Genomic DNA, 22,325 nt, shown 5'->3' on the forward strand with positions numbered 1-22,325 from the left:
AGTGGATTAGATGTTAGTGCCATACTTACTGCAGAACAGGAAACCAATTAAACCCCTTTTTTTAAAATATAAGTTACCCAATCTCTGGTATTTATTTATAGTAATGCAAGAATGGCCTACCACAGTAAGTAAGTGAGTTTTCTGGAGAATAGTTCTGTATTTTCACCAATCTCGAAAAAGTTAAAAAAAAAAAAAAATTTTGGTTTACTATTTATCTTATGTATCTGGGAAAAAAATTGTCTCATCCTACATTAGGAAAAATATTTTGCATAATCATTATTCTATTGTCCTTTCATCCAAAGACCACCAAATTTAGTCTGTATTTCTCTCAAAGTAAATGATGTTAATTTTTAAATGCTGTACTCAATATTATTATTAACATTTGAATAGAAATCACAATACTCACTATTTTCTCAAGTCTTAAACTTTTATTTCAAATACTCAAACATAAAATTGTTAACAATAACCATAACATTAATGAATGAAAATATTAAAATAGAAAATAAGTATTGAAACTCATATTTCATTTAATTTGAAAACATTTGACATGGATATACAGGTCCCCTGAATCAAATAAATTCATTGCATCCTGGAGTCTAAACTTTTTCTGAAACAGATAAAAAAACAAGGCTCTTGGGAGCCATTAAACAAAATGTAAGATTATTTGTAAGAAAATGAACTGAAGTACAATTCTACAAAACAAAAAATATCACCAAAAAATAAATTTTGAGGTACATGTATGTAGATTACTGTAGTTAAAATAAAAAAAAAGTAAAATGGGTACAAAGTAACTACTCTTATTTAACATTGTTTAACATCAAAAGAATACACCATCTGATATTCAATCACTGAAGACACATATATGTCTGCAACCAAAAACCACCTACATCCAAATGATGGTTTATTTCTCCCAGCTACCACTGGCGCTTACATATCTTGTGGAATTCAAATACTGTTTGATGTAATACAAAACCCACACCCTCAACAACAACAACAAAAATCTTTATCTTCATCTGTATCTTGCAGGAAAAAAAAAATTGAGGCAAAACTAAATTCCAGTTCACCTGGAAGAAAACATATTTTTCTCCTGCTCTTGCTTCTCAGTGTATGTTTATTAATCTCAAGCCTCCTTTTGACCTCACCCATGAATCATCAGTTTTCATCAGCCATTATCACTGGTCCCTGCAATGCGCCTGAGTGGCTTGGCAGAAAAACTTGTAGAATCAGGTTTCACAGGGGAGAAATGCATTGCACTTCTGAAGTCCCAGTATATCCTTCACATACACACACACACACACACACACACACACACAAATTGCTTCATTCAGTGTGGTGAATTTCCCTGGAGTATGTGATTACATTTGCAATAGGCATTGTTAAAAATAAAACTCTAGCATAAAACTAGGGTCTAAGATATTGCAATTTCAACAATAAAAGCAAAAAAACCATAGGCAATGTTTCCACATATTGAAATTCCTACAGCCAGATGTTCCCCGGGTTTATCAAAATGTGATCTGATTAAGGAATTATTGGAAAGGTTGTGCTATAAATCACGCTCTTAGTCACATGCATTCAAAATAGTTCCTACAGTGCTAGAAAAGGAGAATTTCATACTGGAAAGTATTTACAGTGCCACCAATAGAGTAAAAGAGTGGAAATTGGGAAAAAAATCTACCAACCAGTGCTACCATGCTTCAGGGAATAAGATGATTATGTGAATTTAGCTGTTTATTAGTGCGGAGACATGATGTAAGGATTAAGCAGGATGAAGGGAAAGGGTGGCTTAGTAAACCATTTGTTTCCAAAAAACAAAACCAAGAGTTTTCAAAAATAAATATTAAAATATGTTTATGTTTTGACAACTAAATTACAAACAACTTTGATATTCTGCATATAAAAAGCAAGGAAAACTGCTGTATGCTTTTAATGAAAGATACTGAGTTCAATCCCTGCAAAAGCACCAAATGCATACCATTTAGGATAATGTCATGGATACACACGTTTGACAACTAAATTATCAAGCTCTTTGATATACTGTGTATGAAGAGTAGCAATTATGGCCAATAAAATCAAAGGAAGAAAAAAAACTAATTAACACTAACATATCATTATGACTCACTAGCCTATAAAATTCCATGCCTGCTCTACATTGTCAGCAACTGGCAAATCCCAAATTCCTAAGGATGCAGATAATAGTTTTCAAATAACTAGAGCCACAAAAGTGTTAGGAGGCTCTTTGGAGATATTGTGTTACTTTCTTCTATCAAAAGGCCCAAAGCACACAAATGACTTAAAAACTCACTTACCCCTGCCCCATAAAAATGTAATGTGCTATAGTGATTAGTTGTGAATCCTAAACAAATTCTGATACTACTTATAAACACAGACAGTGATTAATTTGTGGAAAAAAGAAGAAGGACTTTGGAGACAAAAGGACTGGGTTCAAACTCCAAGCCAAGTATTTATTACCCCTAAATAACTTTGAACAAATCATTTAAACCCCCATCAAATGGAGATAATAACAACACCTAGTCCTCAGACTTGTTGTAAGGAAAATGAGTGTGAAAACATTCCACAGTGGTAAAAAGCACTGTGCAAATGTTAACTCTTCCACTGTACTATATTCAGACTCCATCTAAACTTAGCAGATGGAAAAATACAAGGTTATCCTGCTACACAATTCTGAATCCACTGAAAGTAAACTGATCATTATAGAAAGAAAAACACATTGCAGAGAAGAGGTCTCTATGAAACCTAGATTTAGAAAAATTGATTCAGGTTTCATTTGGAGAAAGTCTAGCAAAATGTTTCAGTAAGACATGAAATATATTTTTAGACATCAAACTAACCTATATTTTTACAAGCCTCTGTGGTTTTAAGATTGTATGCAGAAGTATTTGGAAACTCTAAATTACTTGAAATTAAAAAGTAAAAATAAAGAATCATACTTGGCTTCAAACATATATTATTGGAAGATTTAATAACTAACTGTAGCTAACAGATGTATTCTAAATTCATTATTGAAAAATCCATGACAGCAGATGACCTCCTAAACTCTGAAGATTACAATAGATACATAATTTAAACATAAAAAGACTGATTTTCTCAAAGTTGTCCTGATGTACACTATTTCTGCATAAATGTACCAAATGGGTAAATGCAGTAAGAGCACTTTGTAAAGGTTATCGTGCTGTAGAAATGTACAGCACGATAATTTTAAAATTATTAGAAAAATTTAAAAAGCTCTTTTGAATTTTATAGAACAAGCCAAGATATGTAAAATTTTTAAAATGAAGAATTATTCAAAAATGAAATAGAAAGCACTAACACCTCAATACAAAATATAATAAATCAAGGGGGAAAACATGAAAACCACAAGACCAATTTCTTTCCTGGCCTTGCTGGCTGTTCTTTGACAACCTTGGCTTTGATTTTCACAACAGCTCCCCCCACACACATAGATCTTTGTTCATCACTGGTCCCCTGCAGTTACTCCTGTTCTGAGTTATCGAGCTTTCAGGTAACTGATTTTTCCTGTTGCTTTTAGGAACTCACTAAAAGGCTCAATCAGCTCATCAGTTTCCACTCCTGACTTGAGAACATCTGCAGCCTCTCACTCCAACCTGCCACCCCTTGGGTGGTGAAGCCCCATACACAGCAGTAAAGGGTACTAGGAGAAGCCCTCAATGCAACCCAGAGGGAAACTCAACTGCAAAAACCAACTCATAAGTGGTTGCCCTACTTAAAATTCCATTGAATCGTGGCTTTCCAGAGAGTCCTCTATGCCTGATGGGTCCCCTAAGCTTGCCTGAGAGTTCATGGTAAACCCAGGGGTTTTTAATGCATTATGAGCATTCATAAACTTCTGGAGGTATTTGGAGGTGTACAGCCAGTGGTGTTTCAGAACATCTTCCATCTCATAGCATTTGGACTGCCTGGCATTCATTTTCCGGAAGCGCCTAAACAGTTTGTTACCAGACTCATTTCCCTCACTTGCCCATGCCCCAATGGAGCCATCCCTCTCAATAATTTCAGGAACATGTGCCAGGGTTTTGTGAAAATAATTGGTGATTTTCCCCTCATACCTATACTTGAACTTGGTAGAAAGGAGCTCAGCAAAACGCTGTGAATTGAAACTGTACTGGCAGAGGGATTCTGGGCACTCTTTAGCAGGGCATGATGACCGCCATACTGGTTTCATCTTCAGGTAAAGATCCATCAGCTCCCTCAGAGCCTCATGCCTCTCCTCGGAAGGAATTAACTCACAAACCGCATCCACAGTCTCTTTGGTCATGAGCTTCCTGGCAAAGTTGCCATTCATCCTCATGATTGGTTTGAGGTTCATCTTCTTCCGGAGATGCTTGTCCAATGTGGCCTGCCACCTTTTCCTTTCCTCTTTGGAAGCATTGGGATTCTTATACACCTCCCCTATCTCTAGCTGGAAGATCTTGTAGAACTCAGCCGCATTGCCAATGTCACAGTGGAGTGCGTCTATGGAAGGGACTGTCTCAATGAAAGGTTTGGCTGAGACCCCTTTCACCCGATCCCGCAGTTCTTCCACAGACTCATGATAAGGGTTGGAACGCCAGACCTCATAACGTTCCAGGTTCTCGGCATGGCTTCTGGTTATAGAGTGGAAGACAAGATTTTGAGATGCTTCCAGACGGGTGGCATCACAAAGGGTACAGATGTAGACTGAGCCAGAAGCCTCAAGGCCTTCCACTTCCCGCACAAGTTTTTCATCATATCCAGTGCCCCTGAAGATGAACTTGAAAGTCCGGAGAATGCCTCCCATCTCAAGCATTAATTCACTGCTTTTCATGGCCTCCCTCTCGGCAATGAGAGGACTCAGGATGGCAGTCAGGGTCTCATGGTCAGACTCATCTGCCAGCATAAGGCACAATGGCTTGCAACACAGTTCAGAGTTAGGTTTGGCTTCTTCAAACACTTTCACATTCTGAGAGTTATGGGCTATAGTAATTTTCATGATTGTGAATGAAAAACGGACTGCCTTTTCCGGGACTACTGGCCCACTCCCATGCTTCTCACTCACATCTCCCATTCCGTCACAAGACTCCTTCACAACCACGGTGAAGGGGCCATTCAAGTAATCCTCAAGGTCTTGGGATGTCATGCCTTCCAAGATGTCTTCTTCCATGTCCATCAAGGCAGACACCAAAGCTGAATCGTAGCGAAATCTCTTTGCAATGGTGTCCACTGGGTAATCATCCACAGAGGACGACAGTCCAGACAGCCCATCAATAATGCCAACATCAGTGCGGGAAGACACATTCTTCAGAGGTGGCTGCCACTCAAAGTGGTGGTAGCCCGGCAGAAGGACCTTCTCAGCATTCCGAAGGGCATGCAAAGGCTGAAAAATCTGTCTCCCTGTAATGGCTTTCACGGTCCTGTACATCTTGTGGTACTGGCTGCAGCTGAGGAAGGTGTTGACACGGATGGCCAAGCAAACAGCTGGCTGCAGCCCAGAGCCCCGTCCCTGCATGATGGCCTCCAGCTCATCTGCTTGCCTGTGTTCATTCCTCGCCCTCAGAGCCAGCAGGAATAAGGTCATGCACACGGCCTTCACATCTCCACCTTCTTCTTTGTCAGCAAAGGCTTTGACTTGCAGCTTGAGCTCCCTCAGCCGGTGCTTCTGAGCTCTCCGAGTCAGCGACAGAAGATGTTGGCGGGGCCGGCCCCCTTTATTAATGTGCACAAAAGTCTCTTTTGATTCCTTGTGACTTGAGATGTGGTGATTATATTTTTCCAAACTGACCACCTCATTGCACTCTTTTGCTGGACATTTCACCATCAGGGAATTCAAGATGCTCAGAAAGGACTTCACCGGACTCTCCAGGTCAGTAGGGAAACATGGATATCGGCAAGAGGGACAATAGCTGCCCACGACTTTGAGGCATCTGATAATGCAGACCCTGCAAAAGAGATGCTTACAGCTGGTCTCCACAGGGTCAGCCAGAATGTGTTCACAGATCTGGCAGGAGATGGATTTCACAAAGTGCTCCGGGAAATCCACTGCAAGGAGCTTGGTACTAAGATGTATCTTACTGCAGTTGGCAGTCTTCTTCATAATATCCTTGCTGCTGATCCTTGCCTGAGCTCTTCTCTTGCACTGACGGGCTTGCCTCGCTTGGTTAAGCACAGTTTTGAGTTTTTTGCTGAGCTGCAAGTTTGGCTGAAGACTCTTCCTCTTGAGTCCCTGACGGGCAGTGTTGCAGATATCACAGGATGGTGTGTGGGGGTGCCACTCCATGGTCGCTTTCCTCGGGAAGTAAACCTCACCCAGGGCACTGCTGAACTTTCTGTGCATGACACTCCAACAGTTATGGCAGAACTCAGTGGGGTGGATCGAGTCAACATCTGCCTTCACATTGATCCAGAAAACCTTGGCAATGAGGTCTGGCCAGGAAGTAGCTCTCTTTTCCTTCTTTCTTAAAAGGCCTAGGGTTTTACCATCCACAGGCCCATGGACTGGGTATCTCCTGTTGTGCTCATCAGTTTTAAAAGAATTCCCACAGATACGGCAGAGATGTCGAAGATTGGCTTGGTGGATTGCTTTGCCTCTTGCTTTCCCATCATCGTGAAATTTCTTAGAAAACTTAGGGTGGGTTTTTAACATTGGCTGAGTTTGGACTGGCTTCTGACCATCAGCCTTGTCCAGGACTGCTGGAGATTGCTCTAGAGACGATTTCCCCTCAGAGTAATCCTTCTTTTCCTCTTGAGCTTCTTCAGGTGTCTTTTCAAAGGATCTTACCCGGAATAGCTTAAATTTCCATTCTGAAAATTTAATATGTGGATGTTGAATTTCATCTGGGGCAGAACTGAGTCCCAAGGTAGGTGGGAAAGAGGCTGCCATTCTGGCTGAGACACCTGAGAACAGTGAAAATATAAGTCTTATTAAGATCAATATCAATATCCCAGTGATATATCTTATAAATAATAAAAATGAATACATTCAATTATTTATTCATTTTTTCCAAAAGATATGTATTAAATCTTCTATTTTGATATATCATGTTAGGTGCTGATCATAGAGTTATTTCCTGTTCTGACAGTGTTTATGGTTACCTATACCTGTTACACAAATATAAATCTTTAAATATATACATGTAAAGTTTTATCTCCTTCCACAAAATCCTTAAAGTCTTTGAGGACAGAATCTTTGATTCACCTTTGTCTCCCCAGAGTTCTAGTATACATTAGACGCTCAATAGTTACTTGCTCAGCAAATGTAAAGATAAACTGGCTACTAAAACCAAAGAAAAGTAATATTTTCCACATTGCATTAGCCTCATTGCACTAGCTGGACAATATATTTCCAGCTTTTTAAAGCAGTCTTCTGGGAGGTTGGCTGTTTATTTCTTCCAAATAGGTCATAAAAGGATGATAAAGCTGCAAACCCAAAAAACTAATTATTCACTACTTGAAAGGATGAAGTGAATTTTGAGCTTTATGAATGCAAACTAATAATAAGTATCATGGATAGTAATTATGCTCACAATTTTAATTAGTGAATGCTGTTGTAAATTATAAGGCTGTGTCTACATTAGAAACAAAAACCACAGAACTCTAAACCTGCAACAAACCAGAGCGTACATATAGTGTGATTCTGAGGGACATTTAAGATGAAAAATTCACATGGTTTCAGATAAAACTCACACAGGTCATCCTGAAAGTCACTGTTGGTCGATGGTTGTTAGCACTATAGTTTGTAACATAATAAGAAGAGGTGGGAGTACTGTTTCTCTTCTGGTAAAAGATATTGGCAATTACATATGCCAGGAAACCCTACTGATTTGAATTGTAACGCACAGATCACTAGCGATGCAGAAAAAGCCTAACAATGCCATGTGAAGTGTACTCTCTAGACCCAATTAGACCAATTTTTCTCAAAGTACTTAGTACATAATTGGAAAAAGAGCAACTGTATTTTCAATCCATCATCCCATGTACCTATCTCAAATTTGCCTGGGTTAACTCTTTTGACCCAACAGTTATGTCAAGTAACATGTTTTTTCTCTCAATTAATTAACAAAATTGATGAGAATTTTATAGTCACATAGTTATGGAGACAAATTCTCAGACTAACACACTTTGAGCAGCGTGGGATCAGGGGATATGGAGGGGCAAGGGCTAATTCTGACAGCTGCTACCAAAGTCTCTTTTCAAGTCCCTGCTTTACTAAAGTTTGTTCCATCTTACATGCGGTATGCATCAGAAATTGGTGTTTTTGGCCGGGCGCGGTGGCTCATGTCTGTAATCCCAACACTTTGGGAGGCCAAGGTGGGTGGATGGCTTGTCAGGAGTTCGAGATCAGCCTGGCCAACATGGTGAAACCCTGTCTCTACTAAAAATACAAAAAAAAATTAGCCAGGCATGGTGGTAGGCACCTGTAATCCCAGCTACTCGGGAGGCTGAGACAGGAGAATTGCCTGAACCAGGGAGGTGGAAGTTGCAGTGAGCCAAGATAGCTTCACTGCACTCCAGCCTGGATGACAAAGCGAGACTCCATCTCAAAAAAAAAAAAAAAAAAAAAAAAAAAAGTTTTTCATAAAAATTAAAAGCAAATTTCTAAGACTTTATTAAAAGATAAATTCTATTAGGTTGTTCCCTATCCAGGACTATGCAAGAGTTAAACAACACACAGACATTTCAAATGTCTCACTAACCTCAAAAAATATTTCAATTGCAGCCCAACAAAAACCTCAAAATTGCTTATAGTTCAATTCTGTTTCCTCATTCTCTTCTGTGACAGGTGCTAGGTCTTTCCCTGTGGTTCCCCTGACTCTTGGCTTGAACTCAACCCCAAATGCCTTCTCATTCCTTTAGCATTTTACTTCCTAGCCTATTCTGAAAGCACTTGCTCTCTGGTATTCCAAGATCATATTTTGAGTAATTCTTTTTAAAATGCATGACCATCTCTAGAGCTCATTGAGTTTAATACTGACCTTTCATGTTGAGTAAGTCAATAATAAGGCATGTTGGTAGGATCTCTAAAACTATCTCACCTCCCTACGCATTTCTCCCCTGACTCACCCTGGCCTGAATTACTGTGACAAAATCTACCAAACTATATCTGTTTAAATACTCCTGTGGAAGGCAACCAAAGCAAAAATGGACAAATGGGATTGCATCAACTTAAAAAGCTTCTGCACAGCAAAGTAACCATCCACAAAGTGAAGACGCAATCCACATACTGGGAGAAAAATATCCATCTGACCAGAGATTAATAACCAGAATACACAAGGAGCTCAAACAACTCTACAAGAAACAATCTAATAATCCAATTTTAAAATGGGCAAAACATCTGAATAGACATTACTCAAAAGAAGACATAAAATGGCAAACAGGTATATGAAAAGGTGCTCAACATCACTGATCATCAGAGAAATGCAAATCAAAACTACAATGAGATATCATTTCTCCCCAGTTAAAATCTATTTTATCCAAATGACAAGCAATAATGAATGCTGACAAGGAAGTGGAGAAAAGGGAAGCTTCATACACAGTTGGTAGAATGTAAATTAATACAGCCACTATGAAGAATAGTATGGAGGTCCTCAAACAAACTAAAGATAGAATTATTATATGATCCAGCAGTCCTACTACTGGATATTTATCCAAAGGAAATCACATCAGTATAGTCAGAGACAACTACACTCCTGTGTTTATTGCTGTATTATTTTTTATCCTCATCTGTGATTTTTACTCCCTAAAATAGACATGTGTTACTTTTGGTAGAAGATAAAACTTTCAAGAACCAGATTTAATTAGATATTTTTTATCTATTCAATCAGCAAAGATTAAAACTATTCATATGATTCAGCATTAATGAAGGCATGAAGAAATTAAGGTATCTTTATACATCCTTGGGAGGAGTATAAATTGGCAGAAAATGTCTACTACACAATTTAGCAATGTCTTTAAAACTTTTAAATATGTTATCTTTGGCGCAATAAATCTCCTTTTGGGAAGTTACCCAGTAGAAACATTTCCACAGGAATACAATGATATTTATAAAAAGACAGAGAGAGACATTCGTTTAAAAAACTATTTGTCACTTTGAAAAAACAGGAAACAATAAAATAATTACCCAAAGGGCATTATTAAATAAGCTATGGTCCAGACATACAGTGGAAAACCATGCAGAAAATTTAATTTTCTGTATGCATTGATACATATGTACGATTTCTGTATGCATCAGTGACATGGAAAGATGCCCACATGAAAAAGCAGAGAACAGAATGATGATAGCTAGTGTAGTAAAATTCTGTTTATGTATATATGTTTGTAGTTGCACATACCTGAAGTTATAGAAATTCTGAAAGAATGTGCACTAAAATCTTACAAGTGTTTAATTTCTGAAAAAATAGAATTGTCATTAGTAAGAGGGCCTCTTATCCTTTTTATTTTATTCATTTTTGTATCATTTGAATTGTTCAAAACAAGCACATACTATTTTTATTAATTTTGTGATACATTTATGTTGGATAAAACAGTTTTAAAGACTAGATTTATAGGTGTGCATAGTCACTTTTCCATATTTTCTTTGAAATTTCCCCCAGAAAAGCTTAAGATCTGGCTAAGTTTCAAATCTGGCCACCACCCTTAGCTTTGTATTCTTTTCTAACAACTATGTAGAAAGCAGGCGAAAATATGGATCTGTAGACAGCATAACATTAGGATTGTGAAAGAGTTGTCTTGGACTCATATTTTGACACTCAGAAACTTTACAATGCTTGATCTCCTCTCTTCTAACAAAAGATCTCAGCAGTAGAGCAGCCTCAGGATCTCAAAGGCTGAGTGGTTGGTGCTGCTGGCTCAGCCCTGTCCCCACTGGGCACTGCCATCTCAGCATTGCCATCTGACATCATAGCTGCAGGGTTGCCTCCCTCCACACGGCACAGATTCATTTTGACAAACTAGTTTGAGGTGGCTTGGACAGCACAGAAGCAGTAGTTTCTGGTGAGTGATGTAATTAGTTAGTTCAGGAGGCCAGGCACAGCAGCAGCAGCAGGCCCCCAATTCCCATCCCAGCTGCCCACCCTACACACACGTACGCCTCATTACTTGGCCCACAATCTTCCCTCCTAACATCTTCAACTTGGTCTATACACAATTTCCATGTGATCACTGTGTGCTCAAGTGTGACCTCTCATTATCACACCTGTCCCACAGATTCATTCATTCACTCCACAAACACTATTGTCTGTTTTTTGCCAAACATCATGCATCAAAAACCTGACAAAATAAAAAGCCTTTTTATATAAGTCTCAGGTATCCACAGAATAACCCTATGATTCTTGCTTTTCCTTCAGATAATTTCTTGCATGAACCACTTCAGAAAGAGAAATACATCATCACAACCCTTGGCCAGGAATCCTGATTCAAGAACATAACCCCATAGCAGGGTCTCTACCATGGCAATTCTTGAAATTAATACAAATCAGAATCATGAGCAAGCTTGGTTTTGAAAAGAAATGCAGATCATCAAGTCCCAGAAAGTCTGGCTGTTTGGGATGGAATCCAGAAATTGCATTTTTAAACACTCAGTGATTCAAAAATGAATGGATATTTTGAGAAACACTGGTCTCCTACCTAAGCAATCTAATTCAGGAAATGCCTGACAACACTTGTTAATACCTGGGAAACCACATATTTCCTCCCACCCTAGAACTAATTTGTTCCTGATTATTTTTCTTGCCTGAACTAACAGTATTTATTTCCAAGAGTCTCACACCTTTCCTTCTGCTGATTTGTACACTTTCATTCAGAAAGCACTCCTTAAACCCTGTCTCTGACAATAGCATTCATTTACAGTCATTCAGATATTTTGCATCTTTCTATGAACCTTCAGTGGCCCTAAACTTGGCCTCTTGTACCTTTTATATTTTTATACATTAAAAAGAAAACAAAATTGATGTCAGCTTTGTTCATTCCATCCCCTCATCACCTGGAAGGAAAAAATGTTCAAGCACTTCTAGTTAGAAACATAAAAATGTAATAAATATTTTGGCTCAAGGCAGGAAAAGTGAGTGTTACCTTGCTCAGCAGGCTGCCTGGCCAAAGTGTTGAGCTGTCTGCAAGTTGGTTGCTATTACTTAATGCCAAAGAGAAGGCAAAGTGTGTCCTCTGCTCCCGCCTCGCTCTCTTGTTTCTCAGAACATGCTGCTGAGCTGTTTATCTGCCTCCACTGTTTTTCCCAGCCTCCCCCACCATGGAGGCTAACCACAAATGATGGCAGCCAATCACGGGCCAGGAGACCCCAGCTCCAGCTGCCACCTGGCTCTTTAGGAAGCTGGGGGTGGGGTGGGGCTGAGTGTAGAACCACGTGCAAGTATTTGGGTTGGAAGTGGTCTTGTCAGTATAAGCCTCAGCTTTTGCCAGGGTGCTGTATCTCTGTACCTCAGTTCCACATCTGTAAAAAGGAAATGCTAGCAGTATACACCTCAAAGAGTCAATGATGTTATACAATGAGAGTTATTATAGGAAAATACTTGAAACGATGCCTGTCTCTTTGTGGATGTTCTTCAAATATTAACAATACTACGGGTTTTTTTGGTTATTATCTTAAATGGTATCCAAACAATCTCAGAACCCTTCAATCTGGTCAAATCTTGGTGAAGAAGGTTGATGCTCCTTGTAACCACTCTAAATATTACTCGACTATAGAGGTCAGCAGACCTGTATTTAAATCTTGACTCAGGCCTTTGATTCATTGCTTAAACTTTGTGAGCCTCAATCTCATCATCTACAACCTAGGATTAATAATATTAGTCCCCATTATTGAGAGCAATGGGCCAGGCTTCTAAGTTTTAGGTATCATTTAATTTTCACAACAATCATAAGCATTTGATATTATTATCTCTAAAAAGAAGTGACAGAAGTTCAGAGCAATGGAGTGACTTGCCCATGGTCACACAGCCAGTACTTAGTGAAGGTGGTGTGGAATTCCAAAGCTCATGTTCTTAATCACTCCATTATACCATAACAGAATAATGAAAGCCACTTCATAGTAATAGTCTAAGGATAACTCAAGAATGAATAGGTATATACACACACCTCTGTCTCTGCTTCAAAACCCCTTTATAATTCTCAGACAAGCTTTATCCTCAAAGTCTTTCTGTGTTCAGCTAGTAAATGAGGGATTCCTTGCTTGTCTGATTCTCAGCAAAACTGTCAAGGAAGCAAGTGCAAGGATTTCCCTGTTCTATGCCGCCCTCACTAGACGCTCCTCTTATGTCTCCCACTCTTTTGCACTTGGACCTGTCTAACCACACAAGAGTCCTAGGGACACAGCTTCTGCTCACTAAGCTAAAGACAAGGTAGAAACCATTGCAGTAACATTGAGGGAGAGGGGAAACTGGCCTGTGGCTTTTAGGAGCTTCAGTGTGTTTTTCCCCAAGGAGATGCAGCCTTTACCTGACGCTCATTTTCGAGGCAACATGGCGAGAAAAGGCAGGTAAGAGCTAAGAATTTGCTGCAGATTCTGTTCATATTCAACAGGACCATCAGGAAGCAGGTTTTGTGGCCCTGAGGCCCTCCTCATACACTGAGGTCAAGTAGAGAGGAGTCATAACATGACTTTTATGGAAGAGGGTGTCCTTCCCACCCATCCTCGCACTCCTCAAAATCTTGCATCTCCACTGGACTTACAGAAATAAAAAGAAAAGGCCAGATGTTCATGCTCCCCCTTGAAGGAAAGAGCAAAAAAATAATATCTCACAGTATTAGAACAAACCAGCAAGTTCAAGGATCAGGCTTCAGTTCTGTAGGTTCACTTGGAAGTTAAGTGAAATTAAGGTGACCAATTGCACTGGATTGTTTTGGATGTTCCTTGGTTTGGCACTGAGGGTCTAAGGTGAACAGAGTTGGTTAGTCACCCATAACCAGAGTTAGAAAATTTCTCTGTGCTCAAAAATTTAGAAATGGAATCCTTTTCAATTTCCCTTGGAAAAGTAAGCTGGTCAAATGTACTCATCAAAGAATACTGAGAATATGAGGTTCGGACCAGATAATGAAGGAGGTTTCTCTCTCTCTCTCTCTCTCTCTCTATTTTAATCATATTTAACAGATTTCTGTATTGCTCAATTTTTCATCAGTCATGTATACTTTCACAATTAGGAAAAATCACATTTATAAATAAAGTATGCAATGAATTTTAAATGAGACATAGCAAAATATTGGGCGCATATGAAGATGCCGTTTTCTAATTGTTTTGTTTGATTAAAGTCTGGATTTGTATACATCAGATTCTTCAAAGGCAAGATCACCAGTATTTCCACGTTTCTCCCAATTTCACCTCCCAATTTCTCTTATCCATGTTGAAATCAAGCCACTTGTCTCGTGCTGAGAAGTGAGACCTCCTTGGATCACCTGGGAAAAACAGGTTAAACACTGGCCCATTGTCCCTTTGCCTGGACACTATTTTATTCACTGTCTTTATTTCAAACCTTTTCCACAAGGCAAGGCAACCTTGACTTGCATCATAAAACAGCAAAATCAGAGGTGCCTAGAATGCATGTTGTTCCAAGCAAATTAAAAATAAAACACTGCTGACATGTATTGGCCAATTGAAATTACAAGAGACAAAGAATGAAAAGGGTGAACTAAAGCCTGGACAATTTGATGCCAAGCTCCAGCCTTGAGTGCAGACCTCCCAGCCTCATGATTAGCTGTGGTTAACCCTGGAAGTGCCGACAGGTCCTTCACTAGCCTTGCTGCTCCAGGCAATGTGCTCCCTGCATCCCTGCTTTCACCTGTCTCTCCATCCAAGTCCCACCCCCCTTAGCATGTTGCCTACACTTATTCCCTTTGGCTCCCAAAGGCCCTTTTAAGAGAACTTTTCCAATTCAATTTCTTCCCAGAGAGCAGTGAGTTCCAATTGCTGATAACAATCAAAATCTGCTCCTGCAGCCATGGTCTGAGTGTGTGCACGCTGCATTTTGAGCTCTTATCATAATTCAGCAGATGCTGTTTACCGACATTGTGATTACATACATAAGTGTGTATCTATATATCTCTAACTAGAAAAACCCTGTCTTCTAACATCACCAATTTGAAAGCCAGAACTAAAAGGGAACTTAGAGGTTACTTCCCCAGCACATGTATTTTATGCATCCCTGAAGGGCAAAGTGTTCCTGTTCAATGTCACAGAAGGGAATTTGTAGCAGAAATAGCATTACAAACTGGATCTCCCAGCTCCCGGGAAAACGTTCTTTCCACTACACTGAAAAGGGAACGTCCTTCCATAATCCAGCCATGACGCATCTTAGATCATAAAGAAACTCAAGCTGGCCATGAAGCAGAGCCTTAACAGGTCATAGCTAGATGAGAACCCTGGGTGATCAAGCAAACTTGCCACCCTGCACTGGTGGCAGAGAGACAGCATCTCCACGCACTCATTTCTCCCCTACTTTCTCTGTCTTAAAATTGTTTTCTAATTAACACAATGTGAATTACCCCTGTTAGTAAAATTTCTAATGCGTTATTAATTGCTCTAAACATCAGTTGCTGCTCACTCTCCACGCTTTCAGGAGTGCCACTGCGGGCTTTCTGATTTTAGCTACACTGTTTTCTAAGCAGCTAGTGCCACCGTGTGGGCCAAAAAAAAAAAAAAAGTCTATGTTCTTGAGTATCAAAAAAAAAAAGCCAGGAGAAAGTCTCAGGAAGTTATTGAATCCATGAACTGCTTAAGAAGAAGTCACGTGTTTGTTTCTCTTCTCTTCCCTCTTCCCTTTATCCTAACCTCTATTTTCCTTACCCCCACTTCCACCATCACTTACCTTTGTAGAAATCCCCAATAATTCCTATAGACTAGGAAACAGAGCCAAAAGCTTAAAAGGTCAAAGTAACTTGCACAAGACCCCACACCGTATTAACTCCATTGTCTTTCTAATCCTGACCAGTCCCAGAACATATGTAATAAATGCCTTCTCCTTATTCTTCAAACAAGAGAAGACATGAGGACCATGTCTTCATGAGAAAGTTTCGGGAGCTGAAAGTGAAGGCTGGTGTATAAGATTGCTAAGTATCCTTCGTAATTAGGAGACATCTGTTCCATTTCCAAACCTAACAAAATAGCAAGGCATTGTTTTGCTTCCTCATCCTATTTACCTCAGATTGAGTTCAAACATTGACATAGCATCAACATGACCTAAATTTCTCAGAGCTAGTATACAGGTTTGTGGAATACGCTTTCTTAACTCTACAGTAAACATAATGGCCTAAACGCCTAATTGCTGAACACCAATCAACATCTTTATAAAAAGCCAAGTTAGGCAACTACCAAGCTCTATAAAGTCAGAGCTCTCAAATATCACAGTTTTTGGTGTTAAGAAAGGGTTAGTTTTTAAGACAAAAGAGCTTTAGCTTTAATTTAATTTAATTGTGCTTAAACTATAATAACTACGTAGCTTTATTTTATGTATAATGAAAACAATTGCCAAATTTTTCATAAATTTTAATTAAAAACTATATTCACTTTCAACTTATGAATAGCGCTTCTGGAGAGAGATGGAAAAGGAGCATCATTTTCTGATTATTTTTGTACAAAAATCTGCTTTTATTTACTTTTTTGGCTATATTAAAGCTTGTGACAGTAAAAAATCTGCTTTTAAATTGTCTGTAATATGTTTCTCAAAATATAGTTTCTGATTTACTATGTGACTTAAATGTTTGTCTTGTTATATACATTTTTCTTGGAACATTCCTTTCACTCAGAGAATACATTTCCAAATGCAAATAAATCCCACTTTGCCATTACCATTATTTAAAAAAAAAGTCATTCTTCCCATATGTGAGAATGGCTAATTGGAATCATTATATAAATTTAAAGACCCATCTGAATTGAATATAAAATAATTTATATAAATTTTTACAAAGACCCATCTGAATTCTACTGGCTCTTATCTATGAATCAGTTTCAAAAAGTAAATTAGATTTGTGGCAAATAAGAGGAGACTAGCTGAGCTGTGCTGTGGTTGAGATTTGCAGTTCTTTATCCTGCTATCAAAAGGGATTTACCTTTACTGTCCTCAGGCCTCCCTCAACCTTTCCGATCTCTCCAGTGACCCCTCCAAAAAGAGATCCAATCACCAACATAAAAACCTATGATTGTCTTTAATGAACATGTGTTATGTGTATTATCAAGAAAAATAAATTTTCTCAGCAACATGACAAGACAACCTGAACAGTCTTCAGGCCTCCAAAGGCTCTTTGTAACTTCTCTGTTGCTCATGGGCCACACTGTTATGCAGAGACTGCATGTAAAATACCAGAAGTCAACTCCAGCTGCTGCGGCCTTGTGACCACCTAAGCTCATAACTTCCTGTCTCCATCAAAAGTATTTCTCTTGATAAAAATAATAATATAGTATGGAGTCATAGTAATTCATGATTGCTGTCTGTTGGCCTGAAGGTGGATGTTATAGGTGGAATTGTTTCCTCTCAAAATTTATATGTTAAAGCCTTAACCCCCAAAACTTCAGTATGTGACTGTATCTGGAGATAGGGGCTTGTACAAGTTAGGATTCTCCAGAAAAATGGAACTATGAGAGAAAGAGAAAAATTATTATGGGAATTGGTTCACACAATTATGGAGGTCTAGAAGTCCCACAATCTGCTGTTTTCAAGCTGGAGAACCAGGAAAACCAGTGTGATTCAGTCCAAGCCCAAAGTCCTGAGAACCAGGCGCACTGATGTCTGAGGGCAGAAGAAGATGGACATCCCAGCTCAGAGAGAGCAAATTAGCCCTTCCTCCACTTTTTTGTTCTATCTGGGCCTTAACACATTAGGTGATGCCCAACCACTTTGGTGAGGAGGGATCTTCTTTACTCAGTCTACTGACTTAAATGCTAATTTCTTTCAGAAATATGCTCACAGACATACCCAGAATTGTTTTACTAGCTATATGGGTGTCCCTTCACTCAGTCAAGTTGACACATCAAATTAACCATTACAAGCCTTTAAAGGGGTGATTAAGTTAAGATGGGGTCATTAGAGTGGGTTATGATCCAATCTTACTGGTATCCTTACAAGAAAAGGAAATCTGGACATATACACAGAGACACCAGTGTAAATGGTGTGTACACACACCATTCCTTTGTGTGTGTACAAAGGAATGACTAAGTGAAGACACAGTGAGAAGGTGGCTGTCTGCAAGCCAAAAACAGAAGCCACAGGAAAAATCAAACCTGCCTTATGGGAATTGGATCACACAATTATGGAGATTGAGAAGTCCCACAATCTGCTGCCTTCAAGCTTGAGAACCAGGAAAACCACTGGTATAAATCGAGAAATCAAACTTCTACTTCAAGCCTCCATACTGTGAAAATATATATCACTGTTGTTTAAGCTCCCCAGTCTGTGCTATTTTGTTATGATAGCCCAAGCCAACTAACACATGAGGATCTGAGGATCAAGTCTGTCATCTTGGGCATTTCCTTCAACCACCCACCCAAACAGATAGAAGAAGTCAAGTTGGAAGATGCTCATTGGGTTTTATTCTCAATGAGGAAGTGTGATTATCATGGCCATTATTGTCCATCTAATGTTGAACTGTGGCATGGGGTACTGTTAAAAACCCAGGCTTTGGAGTACCATAAAATGCGTTTAAATTCTAGCTCCACCTCTTGCAACCTGTGTGATTTGGGGCACATTTCTTAACCTCTCTGACTCTAATTTCTCATGTGAAGATGAGAATAATATGTTTTTTACAGAATTAAATGAATTAAAACATTTGAGATGCTTACTACACTGTTAAATACAATGTTATCTCAAGAAGTCACAATCCGCATTTAAAACCTACTCCTCTAAGGTCTTCCTCAGCTCGCTTAATGGCAACTTCACACCTCAAGGCAAACTCTTAGAATTATCTTTCATTTATCTCTTCCTCTAAATTCTCATGCCAATCAGTCAACAAATTCTAATCTTGTTAAGACTATAAGTCAAATCACTTTACTTCTGTAATCAAAACCCTCCTATGGTTCCCCGTCATGGTTAGAATAAAAGCCAAAGGACTCTCAAGGCCCACCAGGGAACATGACTTTCCCTACCTACCTCTTCTATCTCTTCTCCCACTTACTCATAGCCACAGTAGCCTCCTTGCTGGTCCTCAAAATGTCCAGATTCCTGACATTGGCTACTTCTCTGCTTAAAATATTACATTAGACACACTAGACACTGCTATATAGCCAGGAGTCTTCAGAAAAACAGAGCCAATAAAACAAAAAAAGATAAAGAATTGGCTCACATAGTTATGGAGTCTATCATACTCTGCCATCTACAAGCTAGAGACTAAGGAAAGACAGTATTATAGTTTCGGTATCAATCCAAAAGTCTGAGGACCAGGAAATGGTTCAAGTCTTAGTCCAAGGCCAGGAAAAATAATGTTTCAGCTCCAACTGCAGCAATCAGGTACAAAGAGAAAAAATTCACCCTTCATCCTCCTTTTTGTTCTATTTGGTCCTTCCCTGAATTGCATGATGCTCACCCTCATTGGGAAGGACAATCTTCTTTACTCAGTTGACTAATTCAAATGTTAATATCATTCAGAAAAGCACTCACAGACACACCCAGGAATAATGTTTAGCCAAATATCTCAGCACTCTGTGATCCTGCCATATTGACACTGAAAATGAATAAACAAACCTGGAGTGATTGATAGGGCAGAAAGAGCTAATAAGATTGTGAATCAAGAGTGATGAGATTTGAATCAAAGCCTGAGAGACAGGTCGCCCAGAGACCCCACCTTATCCACGGTTCCCTCTGTGGAATTCTGGGGAAAAGGAAGCTGTAGGGAGACCATGCTCACTCGTCTGCCTCTAAGGCCTGGAGAACCAGGCACCCTGTATGGTGTGGTAAGGAAGGTGTAAAGAAGCCCCCCAAAAATCCCTCTTTTCCTTCCTCAGCCCCACATTGTGCTCCAAGTAGATGAGCCATTTAGACTGCAACACCAGAGGGCCCTCAGCCATCAGCTTCCATTTAATTCAGCCATTGGGCAACCCGTAAGTACCTGACTATTGAAGGAGGGAGATAGTATAATTGTGCCTTAGGAAGGCACACAGGATATGTTGTCAACAAGATAGCTGCCTAGAAGTCTCAAAGCTCACCTCGTCCACAAAGAAAAATCAAAACAGCAAATAAACAACTACACTTTGAGTAGAGTGTCTAAGGCAGAACACTGGAATTCAGCAAAGAAGTGATGAAACCCTCTGAATCCTGGAGACTCAAGATGGCAGTATAGAGAAGGAAATGAAGCACCAGCCAAGATCAGCTCAGAGCCAAGAGGGATTCCCTATAGTAGGGAAAAGGTGAAATGGTAATCAGGAGATCCCTACAGTCATTATTGCCACTCCAGATGCCTGAAATCCTAGTTACAAAAGAGCCCTACAGTCCCCACAGTCCTCACAGTCCCTAAGCCCAGTGTGCAAAAGCTGCCTGGAGTCCACACAGCTGCATTGCTCCGGAGTAGGAAATCATGCTGGGTTTTACACTCCTCAGGACCCAAGCTGCTATGGAACTGCATCATGCTGAGAACAGAGCCACTGATAAAGTGAATCCTGGTCTGGAAGCCAGTGTCCTGGCATCTCCACATACCTAGAGCCCTGCCATTATTCCATCATAACCAGGCAAAAGACTACAAAGCCAGGAATCCAGGACTTCATCTAGATTCAGTGGTTCAGCTGTAAACCCTGCACCTCAGCCCACACAGTGCCCTGCACCCCAAGAAGCAGGTCATCTACAATTGGAAATAAGCTTCCCCAAAGACCAGGGGTACTGCCATGCATGTCCCCACTGCCCAAGGACTGGTCACCAAATGCTTGCCACCACTGGGAATACTGCCCTGATGACCAGCAGAGCTGCCATGCCCAGCACATGCCATATCAGGGCCTGAGAACCAGTTCACCTGTCATTCCCCAACCCCAACAAAGCAATATCACTGTCTGCACAAACACCATTGATATTGACTACAGCCAAAGAAATCACATAGATTCTACACTACTATAGCCACCCAGCACCAAATCCAAAGCACTTTACCCAATCAACACCATAGGACAGACTTGCAGGAAAAAGTCTTTCTCTACAAAAGATAGTCCATAAAATTAGAAGAGGCAACTGTTCTGGCAGATGCACAGATGCTAATAAAGGAACACAGGAAGCATGAAAAAGCAGGGAAATATAACACCCCCAAAGGAATTCTCCTGTAACAGACCTTAAAGAAGAAACTATGAAATGCCTGAAAAGGAATTCAAAATAATGAGTATAAGAAAACTCAGCAAGAGACAAACAAATACAGATAGACAATTTAACAAAATCGGAAAAACAATTCATGATCTCGATGAGAAATCTGACAAAGAGATAGTACCATTAAAAAATAGAAATCTTGGAGAGGAAGTATTATACAAATGGAGTAAAAATTATAATCAACAGCTTCAACAACAGACTAGATCAAGCAAAAGAAAGAACTTCTTAACTTGAAAACAAGTCTTTTGAAATAACCCAATCAGACAAAAAAGAGAGAGAATAAAAAATAAAAAAGAATGAAGAAAGCCTGTAGACTACCATTAGGAAAACAAACAAAAATATAGAACTCACTAGTAGAGCAGATATACAGATGAGAAAGATAAAGTAATTAAACTTTGTCACCAATCAAACCACACAAAGATAAACAATAAGAAAGAAAAAGAGGAAGAGAAATGCAAAACAACCAGAAAATAATAAAGATAGTATTAAGTCCTCATCTACCAATAATAACATTGAAAGTTAATGAATTAACTTCCTCAATTAAGAGATATAGACTCTTGAATGGACAAAAACAAACAAGACATAACAATATGCTATCTACAAGAAACTCATTTCAACTGCAAAGTCACAAATAGATGAAAAATGAAGGGATGGAAAAAGATAATCCATGCAAATGGAAACCAAAAGTAAGCAATATATGCTTATATCAGATAAAATAGACTAAATCCAAAACTGCAAAAAGAGATAGCACCATTAAATAATGACAAGAGAATCAATTCACTAAGAGTATACAACATTTATAAATTTGCACGTACCCAGTACCAGAGCACTCAGGCATTAGATCAGAAATATTAGCAAATATTACATCTAAAAGGAGAGACAGACTTCAATATAGTAATAGCTGGAATCACCAGCAGCCTACTGTCAGCATTGAATAGATTGTCAGAACAGAAAATCAACCAAAAATGGATTTAAACTGCAATATAGATCAAATGGACCTAAAAGACATTTAAAGAATATTTTATCCAATGTCAACATAATACACATCCTTCTCACCAGCAC

General features: G+C 39.2%; 1 protein-coding gene across 1 annotated transcript; it reads right to left on the reverse strand.

The window, feature by feature from the left end:
• Positions 1-457: 457 nt before the first annotated feature.
• Positions 458-6,882, reverse strand: RAG1 (recombination activating 1). The gene has a single exon (XM_032282308.1). It carries the CDS (start codon positions 6,872-6,874, stop codon positions 3,743-3,745), a length of 3,132 nt encoding a protein of 1,043 aa, XP_032138199.1. The 5' UTR covers positions 6,875-6,882; the 3' UTR covers positions 458-3,742.
• Between the last annotated feature and the right edge of the window lie 15,443 nt (positions 6,883-22,325).

This window comes from Sapajus apella, unplaced genomic scaffold (assembly GCF_009761245.1).
Source record: "Sapajus apella isolate SASKATOON/1434 unplaced genomic scaffold, GSC_monkey_1.0 scaffold14, whole genome shotgun sequence".
NCBI lineage: Eukaryota > Metazoa > Chordata > Mammalia > Primates > Cebidae > Sapajus > Sapajus apella.

What these genes read in the sequence shown, in the direction of transcription:
- RAG1 (XM_032282308.1), bottom strand. Translation starts at nt 6,874, where the DNA reads ATGGCAGCCTCTTTCCCACCTACCTTGGGACTCAGTTCTGCCCCAGAT.